The 13328-nt window shown below is 33.5% G+C and overlaps 1 protein-coding gene across 1 annotated transcript in view; it reads left to right on the forward strand.

The window, feature by feature from the left end:
- The first annotated feature begins 3024 nt into the window (after positions 1 to 3024).
- Positions 3025 to 13328, forward strand: part of GTPBP1 (GTP-binding protein 1) — a 36056-nt gene continuing 25752 nt past the window's right edge. Inside the window, exons 1-5 of the mRNA XM_018544218.1 lie at positions 3025 to 3070; positions 4035 to 4373; positions 4468 to 4579; positions 6153 to 6333; positions 7453 to 7631. Of these exons, the coding sequence (XP_018399720.1) occupies positions 4272 to 4373; positions 4468 to 4579; positions 6153 to 6333; positions 7453 to 7631 (574 nt within the window). The 5' untranslated portion in view covers positions 3025 to 3070; positions 4035 to 4271. The remainder of the gene's footprint in view (positions 3071 to 4034; positions 4374 to 4467; positions 4580 to 6152; positions 6334 to 7452; positions 7632 to 13328) is intronic.

The raw sequence follows: 13328 nt of genomic DNA on the forward strand, positions 1-13328 counted from the left end.
AAATAAACGAAAAATGGCTTCGGATAAGGTACGGATACATGTTCGTAAATTAGATCATTTTATACTTTATCACAAATTTGAAAAAGTAAAGTGTAAAGTATAAAATGATCTAATTTACAAACATTCGTACCTTATCCGAAGCCATTCTTCGTTTATTTTCCTAATATTTATTGCAATAAATAATATTTTCATAATGAAACGACGGACGTATTGTACGCTTTCTCGATTTTGCCGCTTGCTGCTTGCTGTTCGTTCGGTTCAACTTCAACGAATTGCGGCAAAATGTATTTTGCGCCGGAAGTGCGTCATCTAGCTTACATAAAATTCTTAACCAATAGTAACGAATTGCTGCTGCAGCGTGCTGCGCATGAAAAAGTACCTTTACACATATATGTATATTTATCCTTCTATTTATTATTGATGGAGGGGATGAATCCGACGCATGCGCACAACGTTCAAAGTACGCTGAGAAAGAGAGAGAAGTATATTCCCGCACCGTGGTTCTGGGACATGGACTTCTCTCTCATCTAGCCATATAGTAGTATTACATATATGGGTAGACCACTGCGCAGGCAACAAGCATATGTCATATTCGGTTAGCTTCGGCTATTTCCGAAGCGGTTCGTGTTCGTGAAATATGGCCGCTATACACAGGCTGTATGGATAACTTACATCTGGCTAGCATCCGTGTGTTGTGTTTATACGTACATACATACTATAGTGAGAATTGTGACTTTATTGTGAATAAAAAAATGAGCTGTGCAGTAAAAGGATGCACAAATCATTTTCGGAAAACGAACAATATGTCTGAAAAAAGGTGGAAAAATAATACGTTCGAATTTACCGCGTAACAATAACGTGTGCTTGTTGACAATTCTGATTGGCCAGTGGGCGTAAACGTACGCACGAGCATACCCTTGTCTTTATACCATGCCCTTAGGTAAATCTGGCAATCCGCGCACGTGATTGGGTAATCTTGCTATTTACCTAATAGGTAAACTTTGGCCTGGTTTACATCGTGCACTTGATACGCATACTAACTGGTTACTTTCTATGAAATTATCTTAATTTCAGCAATGTATTTAAAGAATGATGTATAAAATTGATACAATACGCATCAAAATGTTTAACTAAATACGTTTATTGTGTATACATTTACATATGTCGCTGAAATTGATAATTCAATAGAAAGTAACTAGTTAGTACGCGTATCAAGTGCACGATGTAAACCAGGCCTTTACCAAAAGATGGAACAATCGGCCCTTAACTAGAGTTCCTCTAGTAAGAGTTAAGCCATCAGCCGGAAGCCGCCATTTTCTGGGACCACCCGACGCGCGAAGATTGAAACTGCATATTACGAATGAATTCGAAAGTGAACAGAATGAGAGTTATCATATAGGAATTGACTAGTGCAGATGCTATTGTTTCTCTTAGATGATATTCTATTAGCATAATACAAAACTTTCATCGTACACATTGAGTTTATATCTCAAATCTAGCTTAGGTTATTAAACCGTCTTTGTTCTTTATTTGATTTTACATTACCACTATCAGATTTCAAGTATATGAACTCTGTAGAGAATGTTTGTGGGTCTTTAATTTGAAATAGGTAATGAATAATTTGACGTAAATATCTATTAATTTTAACAGGTATCTTACAATTTATTAGTATATCACATAAACATTGCAGATTTCAAAATAAAAACTTCATTGCATAGAATGAGTTTATATTCGAAATCTTTCTTTTTGTTTTGAAGCCTTCAGTATAGCATATGTGATAAATTTTTTATGTAAATAATTATTAGTTTGAACAAAAATCTTATAGTAGTTGCAATGAAACATTCATCGCAAAGCGATTTCAGATTTCAAATTATCACCATTTAGTAAATCTTATTTAGTGAATCTTCTTTATTTATGCGTAAGGTTCAGCATTTCCAGATTTGAAGCGAAATGATTTTCTAATTCTAAGTTTATGTACTATATATTAGTATTCATATAGAAATTCCAAGTTACATTCAATTCTCTGTATTTTTTAATAATAAATCAAAGAAAATAATGATAATTTTGTGATAAGGAAACAGAATTCGGAACATAAAACTTCGATCATAGATCTTACCAAGTAAACGAGTCAGTTTATTAAAATAATTTTTTCGTGACTCAAGTGAAAAATAGAAAGTTTTTAAATACGTGTCAAATTTATAAAAATTCAAAACCTTATTTTTTGATAAATTGCAATTTTTATCTTTTTCATTCGAGTTACGAAAAATTCATTTTAATGTAATTTAAACGTGAAATTCTTTTTCGTAACTTAATTACATAATTATCGCATGGGAAATGATTGTCAATAACGTTTAAATTATGTTAAACTTACCTGAGTAAGAATTTCAATTTACTTTGATGTTTGGAATCTGCTAATCTGCTGAAGCGTTTGAAAGAAGTACACAATTTTATGTATGTGTTGGTTGTGCACGTACAGGTTAACTCACTAACATAATCGTAGGGTCCCAAAACATGGCGTCGAAACTTCTGACCAATCGCGAGCGACGCCGCTGATGGCTTAAGGGTCTGCGCACAATAGGAGAAATATTAGGAACAGATATTAAATATGAGAATTTTAACCTATCAGAACTGTGTACTGTGGAATGTGCGCTTTCTGACAGGTTAAAATTCTTATATTTAATATCTGTTCCTAATATTTCTCCTATTGTGCGTAGACCCTAACTCTTACTAGAGGAACTCTACCCTTAACCAACGGCAGCAGCAACTTGCACTACTCTAGAGTCCTGGACTCTACACTACTCTTGCAACCGCAGGCGCAGACGACGTTTAGCTGTCACTTGTCAGTTGTCAGCAGTTATTAGTTTAGTAGAGTTCAGTTTGTTCGAAATCGGAACCGTGTGATTTTTACAATTGTTTTTCGTTTTTTAACAGGTAAATACGTACGTATCTCCTTAAATGCACAAATATACGAACGAGATCTCGGATTTGTCCGATTTATCTCTCTGCAGGAAAAAGAAAGATCGATTCGCTTTCATGCGTGTTCCTCATCCGCGAAAAGCTCGAGGATGTGGTATGTATGTACATACGCACATCTCGCGAGAGAAAATTACTCCGAGTGTTTTGAGCTTTTTCGATGCACTTCTCCCCGAAGAATAACTATAGGATGTCCCCGTATATCATCTTATTCTTGTTTAACATTGAGTGAGCAACGTAAGCAACAAGGATAAAACGATATATGAAGGCACTTGGGAGACAAGGTTTCCGAATGCAGCATAAGGTGGTTTCTACTTGATGATACTGTAACACAAGTTGATACAAGTATCCTTCTATCTTTGCAACTCTCTGAATGTTAAGAAAGATAGAATGATATTTATGTTGATTGGTATCACTAAATGGAAAACATCCTATCTATTGTCATTTAACCAAAGTTACATAATTTGTTTGTTTGATAGATCTAGGTCCATATTTAGTGTTTTTATTGATAAAAGCGCGCTTTTATCTCTGAAATTCTTTAGTATGCATAACGTAAACTGTAGCATTTTAGAGCGCTAACATCGTTGTAAGCACGTTCTGAATACAGGCCATAATAAACTCTTGGCATAGCTGATATATGTATGCATATACTTATTTCATAAAACCCTATTCTGTACAAGGTGTTATACCATCGCTACATGTTATAATAACATTTAGATTGAGCCAAGCTTTGCAACACAATAATTCATGTTGTACTCCAATCTCACACAAGCAGATGTATTGTATAGTGCTGGATGACTGTGATCAAGGTGTACTCTGTACTTTTTTTAACATTATTTTGCAATAAAAAAAATGTATGCATCTACTTTTCATGTTTTCAAGACAAGTAGTAAATTATTTTCTTTCCTTCTACATGTATGTTTTTTTTGATGTTTTATTGATTTTCGAAAAAAGAATTGATCAAAATAATGTAATCTTTTCCTGCAATTGTATTACATCAAATAAGGCAATGAACTATGGTTTAAGAATGAATGTTATCTATACATATTATATTATTGCAGATGGTGAGAATGGACCAGAACATTTGAGTATTGAATGTCAGCCAAGGATATAATCAAAATTCCAAGTACTATAGTTATGTACGTGCAAGTACTAGCAGTCTATCGGAAAAATTTTAGATTTAAATATTGGAAGATGTCTGATGCTTGTATACAAAAGCGATAGATAATTGGACAAACTGTTACAAAGAAGAACACAAAGGAAACTGTTAAATTTACGGAATATATCATTGATACATTATGTCGAGCACTGGACTTGTCATATCACAAACCATTGCCCATTTGTCAGAGAAGGAACATGGGCCTGTTCCAACTATAGATTACTCCAGTATTAGAGATAAGGTATATCTACAGGATTTAGTTATTCTAAATTTTCTCTTCTGAGATGTTATTTTATAATGCTTTATAAGAATGTAGATTAATGTATGAATTTTAGACTATCTTAGTTAGTCCATCCGAAGATCAGTATGAATTGTTGTTGAGAAGACTAAAAGAACGGATACACGATGGAGGCAGCGAAACGATCTTTGACATTGGCATTGCTGAAGGTTAGTATTGAAAAAAAAAGTGTGTGCGTGTGTGCGCGCGCTTGGGCGCGTGTGTGTACACAGAGTGTCCCAAGAGTTTCTTCCAATCGCTTATGTGTAGCGGACTAAATTGAGTCAAAAAGTTCTCTATCATTTTGTAAATTTCGCAATGGTTAACGAGATACTAATTTTTAAGGATAGCCGAATATTGGTCTTTAATAATTTTTTTTCTCAAATACTATCAATTTTACAGAAAAATAGCAAGAGATAAAAGTTGTTAATTTTCTTTCCATAAAGTTCTGTACATTTTTTCAGAATTTTTGAATACTGTATTTCTTATGTTGGTAAAAATAGTTGCCAATAAGAAAATGCAGTACTAAAAAGTTAACAAAAAATTCTGAAAAAATTTTTAAAGTTTTATGAGAAGAGGATACACAATTTTTGTCTCTTGCAGTTTTTCTTTAAAGTTGATAGCATTTGAGAAAAAATTTACTAAAGACAAATTTACTAAAGACCAATATACCAGGTGGGGCAATAACTCTGTCCATCTTGAATATCTCCGCTATTTTTAGAGATATAAAAATATTGTTATTACAAAAGTTGTAGGGCATCAAGAGAACTATAACATATGCTAGTCATAATTTTTTTAGGTGGAGGCGCTTCGGAGATTTTAAGGTCAACTTCATTTTCTTAAATGGAATTATATGAATTTTTTTCACTATATGATTCCTCTAATTATTCTGTACATAAAAGTATTAAGGTAGAGATATAAAAAAACCAATAGTTTACGAGATATTTTACACATTCTTTTGTTGCATATTGACATAAAATGTTTAATAACTCGTGAACTATTGACTTTTTGATAATCGTACCTTAATGCTTTTGTGAATAGAATAATGAAATGAATCAATTGGTGTAAAGAAAACACATTAATTAAAAAAACAGTTAATTATTTCTAAATTATCCATTTTGCATATATATTTTTTTATAGCAACTATGTGTTTTCTTTACACCAATTGATTCACCTCATTATTTTGTTCACAAAAGTATTAAGGTACAATTATCAAAAAGTCAATAGTTCACGAGTTATTAAACATTTTATGTCAATATGCACCAAAAGAATGTGTAAAATATCTCGTAAACAATTGGTTTTTTTATATCTCTACCTTAATACTTTTATGTACAGAATAATTAGAGGAATTATATAGTGAAAAAAAATTCATATAATTCCATTTAAAAAAATAAAGTTGACCTTGAAATCTCCGAAGCGCCTCCACCTAAAAAAATTATGACTAGCATGTTATAGTTCTCTTGCCCTACAACTTTTGTAATAACAATATTTTCATATCTCTAAAAATAGCGGAGATATTCAAGGTGAACAGAGTTATTGCGCCACCCGGTATATTCGGCTATCTTTCAAAATGATCTTGTTAACCATTGCGAAATTTGCAAAATAATAGAAGATTTTTCAACTCAGTTTACTCCGCTCTATCTACACAAAAGCAATTGGAAGAAACTTTGGGACACCCTGTATATATAGATGCATTGCTGTTAGAAATCATTGAGTTAAACTCATTATTTATACGATTCTCAGATGGATCCGAAGATGGATTGAAGGAGGATGAGTACGAAGCATCAGTTGCCACTTTACAGTCTCTTGCTGCGACATTGGAAGCAGATTGCGTGCTTCTACGTCAGAGTAAAGCAGATCACGGTCTAACAGGACAGTATCTAGTGAGAAAACGTCTAGATCGACAAGATTTCTTAGAGATCAGGTTTTTATTTAATATAACATAATTTCTGGCTGCAAGATTGTTGCTCGACAGTCTATAATTTATAGATAATATTAAATTTTATAGAACCGTGAGAATTTTGAATCAATGAAAACTGAGAACAGGCTGTAATGGTCAAGCTAGATCTTTTGATTGGGTGCTTCTATATAATTGCGTGTGAATTTATACATATACTACGTATGTAGATTTCCAATTACGTGCCAAATTTTTTTTTAGACTTGAAACGCAAGCTCTATTAAACTAGAGATCCTATAATCAGAGTTTGGCCAAAGCGGACCAAAGATGGTGGATAGAAGGAGATAACAGATATTGCTTTCTTTCTCGTATTACACTATCTGTCTCTTTCTATTCTTCGAACTCGTTTTCCGACAATGTACAAAGTTATTCGAAGAATACCGAATGGACCAAGGTAGAGAACCAATCAGAAGTTGGGCTCGCTTTGGCCTAACTCTTATTATAGGATCTCTATATTAAACTACCTCAGTAATATCACGAGTTAAATTGACTAAAATTTAACAATTTTTAATGCTTTTTACACATCTTAAGTCGATCTTGATAGTATTGAGTGACATTAAAATCTGTAAATAATTAATTTTTATTACGAAAAGTACCATCTCGGCCGTCTATTTAATCTCACGGTCCTATAAGATTTAATACTGTTTGTTTATGTCGCCTGTAAAAAAAAGATGTTCACACATATACTGATTATTGCGAAGAATATTACTAAGGCCTTGGTAGTCTAAAGGTTTAGGACGCTCGCACGGAATGCCAGAGATCCGAGTTCGAGATAATATTTTTCGCAATAAAAATTAATTTAATTAATTTATTTACTTTTAAAATCGATCTAAGATGTACAAAGAGCATGAAAAATTATTAAATTGCCAATTAAACTCGTAATATTACTGCGGTAGTATAGTGAAGTTTGCGTTTCAAGTCTAAAAAAAATTTGGCACGTAATTAAATATCTACATACACAGTATATAAATTCACCCACAATTATATAGAAAGCACCCAAGATCCAGCTTGACTATTATGACATGTTTTTATCGGTTTTCACTGGTTTATAATTTATACCTTCAAACAAGTAACTACTGTTTACAGGGTTGCTGTGGTCGGTAATGTGGATGCTGGTAAATCGACTCTATTAGGAGTACTGACTCATGGTGAACTTGACAATGGACGAGGATTGGCGCGTCAGAAATTATTCCGCCACAAACATGAGGCTGAAACAGGACGAACTAGTTCTGTTGGAAATGATATACTTGGATTTGATAGTGTTGGTAAGAGAGTCTTGATTCCCTGTAATACGTTTTATGTGACTGTTCATCTTTTATTGTAGTCCAATCAACGGGGAAAAATATAATGTTAAATTTACAAAAAATGCAAACAGGAAACAAAAAATATGGTCGTATAGGAAAAAAATTCTAAGAAAGATAGCGTTTTTTCCCCCTAGCGCCCCAGCGGCGAAGTTCACCTAAAAAATTCGTAAAGTTAAAAAAAAACGGTTTTTTTTAAATAAAAGAAAAACTGTAGCTCCTATCGCAAAAAGTTAAATGAGGAAGTTGTAGGTATTAAAAAGATCTTTCATTTTGTTCCTTATGTTTTTCTCGATTGGTCCGTAACTTTTCGAGATAAATCGGAAAAACCGTCAAAAATCGACATTTTTTGTTTTTGCAATAATTGTTTGAACTTTTGACATAATGACTTGATCTTCACCATAAATGTAGCTCTTGGCAACCGAAATATGTAGGTTTTTGGAAAGTTGAAAAATATTAAAAATTAACCGAGATATGTAGCTTTTTCGAAAAAAAGGTGTTGTCGAAAATTGGCTCTCCTTGCCCGAGGGATGGTTCTACAGGGCCAATCGGGTGACCATTGTTTTCGTGAAGACTTGTACTTTCATGGGAAAAAAAAATTGTATCGATTTTTGAAATTCTAAGGGTCCAGAAATGACTTTTAAAAAATAGGACTTTTTTAACAAGTGTTTTCGTTCATTATTTTTTTCAGTTTCAATTTTGCGATAATGAGTATGACGAAAATCGATTGCTTACATTTTTCCACGTATTTAAAAAAAAAAAAAAATTTATCTCCACTAGGAGCCGAGATAGCTTTTTTCTTTGAAAAATTCCAGAGGACGTAGTTTGGCCTACAGCGCCTACATTTCAGAATATTGCAGTTAAGTACTTACATTTTCAATAAAAAAATTGAGTATTCAATTTTATTAACATCTTCTACTAATAGTCGCATAGTGAAAAAACACAGCATGTGAGCCGACGTATGTGCGGCTCTTGCGTGCGGCGGAGTGGGGGGAGAGGGGGATCCGTTCTCGGCAGCTGGTGCATAAGGTATAGAAGATATTTTAAAAATATTAACGTATATATTGGACTCTCGATAAACAAACAATCAAATACATTAAAAAAGGGCGAGTGAGAGTAAATTACTGTCTACGCGGTTGACAATGCGTTAATGTGGAGATGTTTAAATATCCAAAAAATGTATATATATTAAAAAATTAAAAAATTACGTAACTTATCGCTGTCACATATATTTATTGATATATTTTCTGTAATAAATAATGAATTCCCTTAACTGAAAAAAGTAATGAACGAAAACACTTGTTAAAAAAGTCCTATTTGATTGTTTGTTTATCGAGAGTCCAATATATACGTTAATATTTTTAAAATATCTTCTATACCTTATGCGCCAGCTGCCGAGAACGGATCCCCCTCTCCCCCCACTTCGCCGCACGCAAGAGCCGCACATACGTCGGCTCACATGCTGTGTTTCACTATGCGATTATTAGTAGAAGATGTTAATAAAATTGAATACTCAATTTTTTTATTGAAAATGTAAGTACTTAACTGCAATATTCTGAAATGTAGGCGCTGTAGGCCAAAAACTACGCCCTCTGGAATTTTTCAAAGAAAAAAGCTATCTCGGCTCCTAATGGAGATAATTTTTTTTTTTTTTTAATACGTGGAAAAATGTAAGCAATCGATTTTCGTCATACTCATTATCGCAAAATTGAAACTGAAAAAAATAATGAACAAAAACACTTGTTAAAAAAGTCCTATTTTTTAAAAGTCATTTCTGGGCCCTTAGAATTTCAAAAATCGTTACAATTTTTTTTTCCCATGAAAGTACAAGTCTTCACGAAAACAATAGTCACCCGATTGGCCCTGTAGGACCATCCCTCGGGCAAGGAGAGCCAATTTTCGACAACACCTTTTTTTCGAAAAAGCTACATATCTCGGTTAATTTTTAATATTTTTCAACTTTCCAAAAACCTACATATTTCGGTTGCCAAGAGCTACATTTATGGTGAATATCAAGTCATTATGTCAAAAATTCAAACAATTATTGCAAAAACAAGAAATGTCGATTTTTGACGGTTTTTCCGATTTATCTCGAAAAGTTACGGACCAATCGAGAAAAACATAAGGAACAAAATGAAAGATCTTTTTAATACCTACAACTTCCTCATTTAACTTTTTGCGATAGGAGCTACAGTTTTTCTTTTATTTAAAAAAAACCGTTTTTTTGAACTTTACAACCGCTGGGGCGCTAGGGGGAAAGAAAGCTATCTTTCTTTGAATTTTTTTTCCTATACGACCATATTTTTTGTTTCCTGTTTGCATTTTTTGGGAGCACTCATACCTATTGATTGGACTATTGTAGTATTAGGAGACGCGGTAGTATCTCCGGCCATGTTAAAAAAATTACTAGTTAATTTAAATTTAAAAGATTAATAATAGAAAAAGAAAAAGGACTACGAACCAAAAAATTCGTTAAATACAATTGTTTATAAATAAAAATTGTCATTTGGTTAAAATTACGTAGTTTAATTAGAAAAACAAGAAAATTTTCAATTCCTAACACACTTAAAAGTTTTATAAAAAAAGGTAAAGATAAATTAGAACCTCTATCTAATAACAAAATGTAATATACAAAATTTTCTGTGACTATTGCGAAGTCAGCTATGTTGGTCAAACAAAAAGAAAATTGAGTACTAGATTAAATGAACATATATCTGTATTAGAAAAAAGACAGATTCTTCCACTGTCATAACCGATCATTGTATTAACTTTAACCACAATTTTAGATGGAATGACGTTAACATTTTAGACATTGAATCTTCCTACAAGAGATTGGTATCTGAAATGATTTATATTAAAAGACAAAAACAAGGTCTTAATAAGCAGAATGATACTGAATCTTTATCAGAAACTTATTCACAGATTATTAATTCTCTCTTTTCTTCTTAACTCTTCCTCCCTCTTACTCTTAATTTTGTCCCCATTTCACCACATATATTTACCCTTTCCAGATCCTCTTTCCCTCTTATAAGGTAATCTTATTCATTGTTTAATTTAATCGATACTAAAATTAATATGATGTATAATGTTTTTCATTCAAATTTATTTTCTACTAAAGTTCTCTTTGTATCTTTATTTTTACATTATATTAGTTTCATTTTATTACCTTACTATTTGATTCTCTTTACGTTATATATATGTATATATTCATTATTTTATTATTTGACTCTCTTTTCACATTTATTTGCATTACTGATGTGTTTTTGACAGAAACAATTATTACACGCTTTCACAAATTACATTTGTAACTAGACGAATTACATTGTTTTATGGATTCTTGGTGTGCCGAAATGAATATGACTTCAACTATGCGAGTGAGATTGCACACCCATTTTTGTATACATATTTTATATTTTTTTGTTTTTGTAATTTTATAATTTTGAACATTTTTTAACAACTTGCGATCATTGTAACATTGATGACCTAATAGAGGTCGAAACGTTTGTTATCTATTTTTTGTTTTTCTAATTAAACTACGTAATTTTTATCAAATGACATATTTTTATTTAAAAAATGTTTAATTGGTGAAATCGTTCCGTACATATATGTAAGCGATCGAAAAGTGATGATGTTCATGAAAAATGAAGTAACATCTTTTTCTCTGTCCGTCCTTTCTTATTATAACTTTGTAACGTCTTCTCTCACTTTTCACTCACATCTTTTTTTTTTTAAGCAGGGGAAATGCGTTTACGCATACCCGGCCAGTTACGGGAACCTGACCGGATTATGTGAGATCACCCGTCCTAACCAGGATACCCATTAAAATCCCTGCCAGTATTCCTCACGCCCGCTTGGAGACACCCCGGGTACACGTGCAGCATTCTTCCGGGGCGCCTCCAGGGTCATCGATCTTCACGGCCAAACCTTCTCCCGAATCCCCTGAAGGGACTCCGTCCATGACGGGCGAGGGGGGACACCGACCCCTCGCCCGACCACTCTATTAGGGAGAGTTATATGCAGGGACAGAGTTCCTCTGCCCCCGCTCTCTCCCACCTCCCACCGAGGAACGCGCCGCCGCCGGGGGCGATTCTATGTCACCTCCAGGCTTAAGGTCATCGACTTTTAACGGCGGCGCGCCCCCCGGGCCTCTTTCGTCCACGGAGGAGACGGCGGCCATGTCTTCGTCGACCACCGTCTCCCCCTGGATCCTCCCTCTGAGAGGGATGAGGACGGATTCTCTCCCTCTCGCGATCGGCCTCCTTGTTCGCGAGCATCACCTGCTTGCAGAAGGAGGAGACCGCACACCAGTTTTCCTTTGATCGAACAACGCCGGAGAGTGAGAGATCCTCCTCGACTACATCCTTGAGAACACCTCGCTGTACACTCTTTCCAACGTGTCCTCCTTCATCTCGCTCACTCACATATTTTTTTTTGAAGCAGGGGAAATGCGTTTACGCATACCCGGCCAGTTACGGGAACCTGGCCGGGTTATGTGGGATTCACCCATCCTAATCAGGACGGGAATACCCACTAAAATCCCTGCCCGTGTCCACCGAACACATCACTCAATAAGTCCCGGGCCTGATATAATAGATGGCGCACTAATAACAAATTCATGGATGGGAAAGTTACTATGTAAAAGTAATTAATTACAGTTACAGTTTTTTCTTTCAAAAAGTAATTAATTACCGTTACAAGTGATATTGACTCTGAAAAGTAATTCGTTATAGTTACAGTTACTGAAGAAATAACTTTAAGTTACTTTTAAGTTACTTTTTCATCAGAATTTTCACTAGTAGTATCGATACTAGAGCTGCATTCAGAAACGTTACCCAACTGCCTTCGTGTATCGTTTTATCCTTGTTTTTCACCTAATATTAAACAAGAATGATACACAGGGTCATCAGAGTAATTAGGACAATTAAAAAACAAGACTGGTTTATATTTACATGTTATAAAAATTGTATTGAAGAAGAAAATTGTATGGCAAAAACGTTTTTCGTTAAAGTAATATAAATGACTATGAAATAGCACATATACAATGTTTTCTTACAAACAATATTCTTTTTATATTCAGCTAAAAGTTGCAAATAAATTCTAGATTCCAAATTCCAGCATTAATCCAAAATATTAATAAAAATTCTTATTAATTTTTAACAGAATTTGATATTCGATTGTATCATCGTGTAAATTCCCTCTCTGTGGCGTTACTACGGAACCACCAATGCTGAACATTCGTTCGACAGAAGCACTATGAAGAACGTTTAATTCTTTAAAGAATTAAATTTCAAGAATTAATTACATAACTGGGTACTTAGCCCTTCATTTTTAAATAGTTTTTTGTATACCATATTGTGTATATTAATATATTAACAATTTGACTTTAAATTATTTAAAACAGAGTGATATCCAACCGTAATCATTAAAACTTCGACTCACTGCATTTCCTCCCCCTTCTTTCTCCCCGACTCGCCCTACTACTCATCATTTTCACTTTCCTTCATATATGTACAATATATTTTTAAATCATTCTTTAAATCATTTTTTATATATATATTTTTGATACATCTGTACTTTAACATAATATATTATCACGAAAGTAACTGATATTAAAATATCTATATAAATATACAATTTATACTAACTTCGATACATTGCATC

This window comes from Cyphomyrmex costatus, unplaced genomic scaffold (assembly GCF_001594065.2).
Source record: "Cyphomyrmex costatus isolate MS0001 unplaced genomic scaffold, Ccosl1.0 scaffold114, whole genome shotgun sequence".
NCBI lineage: Eukaryota > Metazoa > Arthropoda > Insecta > Hymenoptera > Formicidae > Cyphomyrmex > Cyphomyrmex costatus.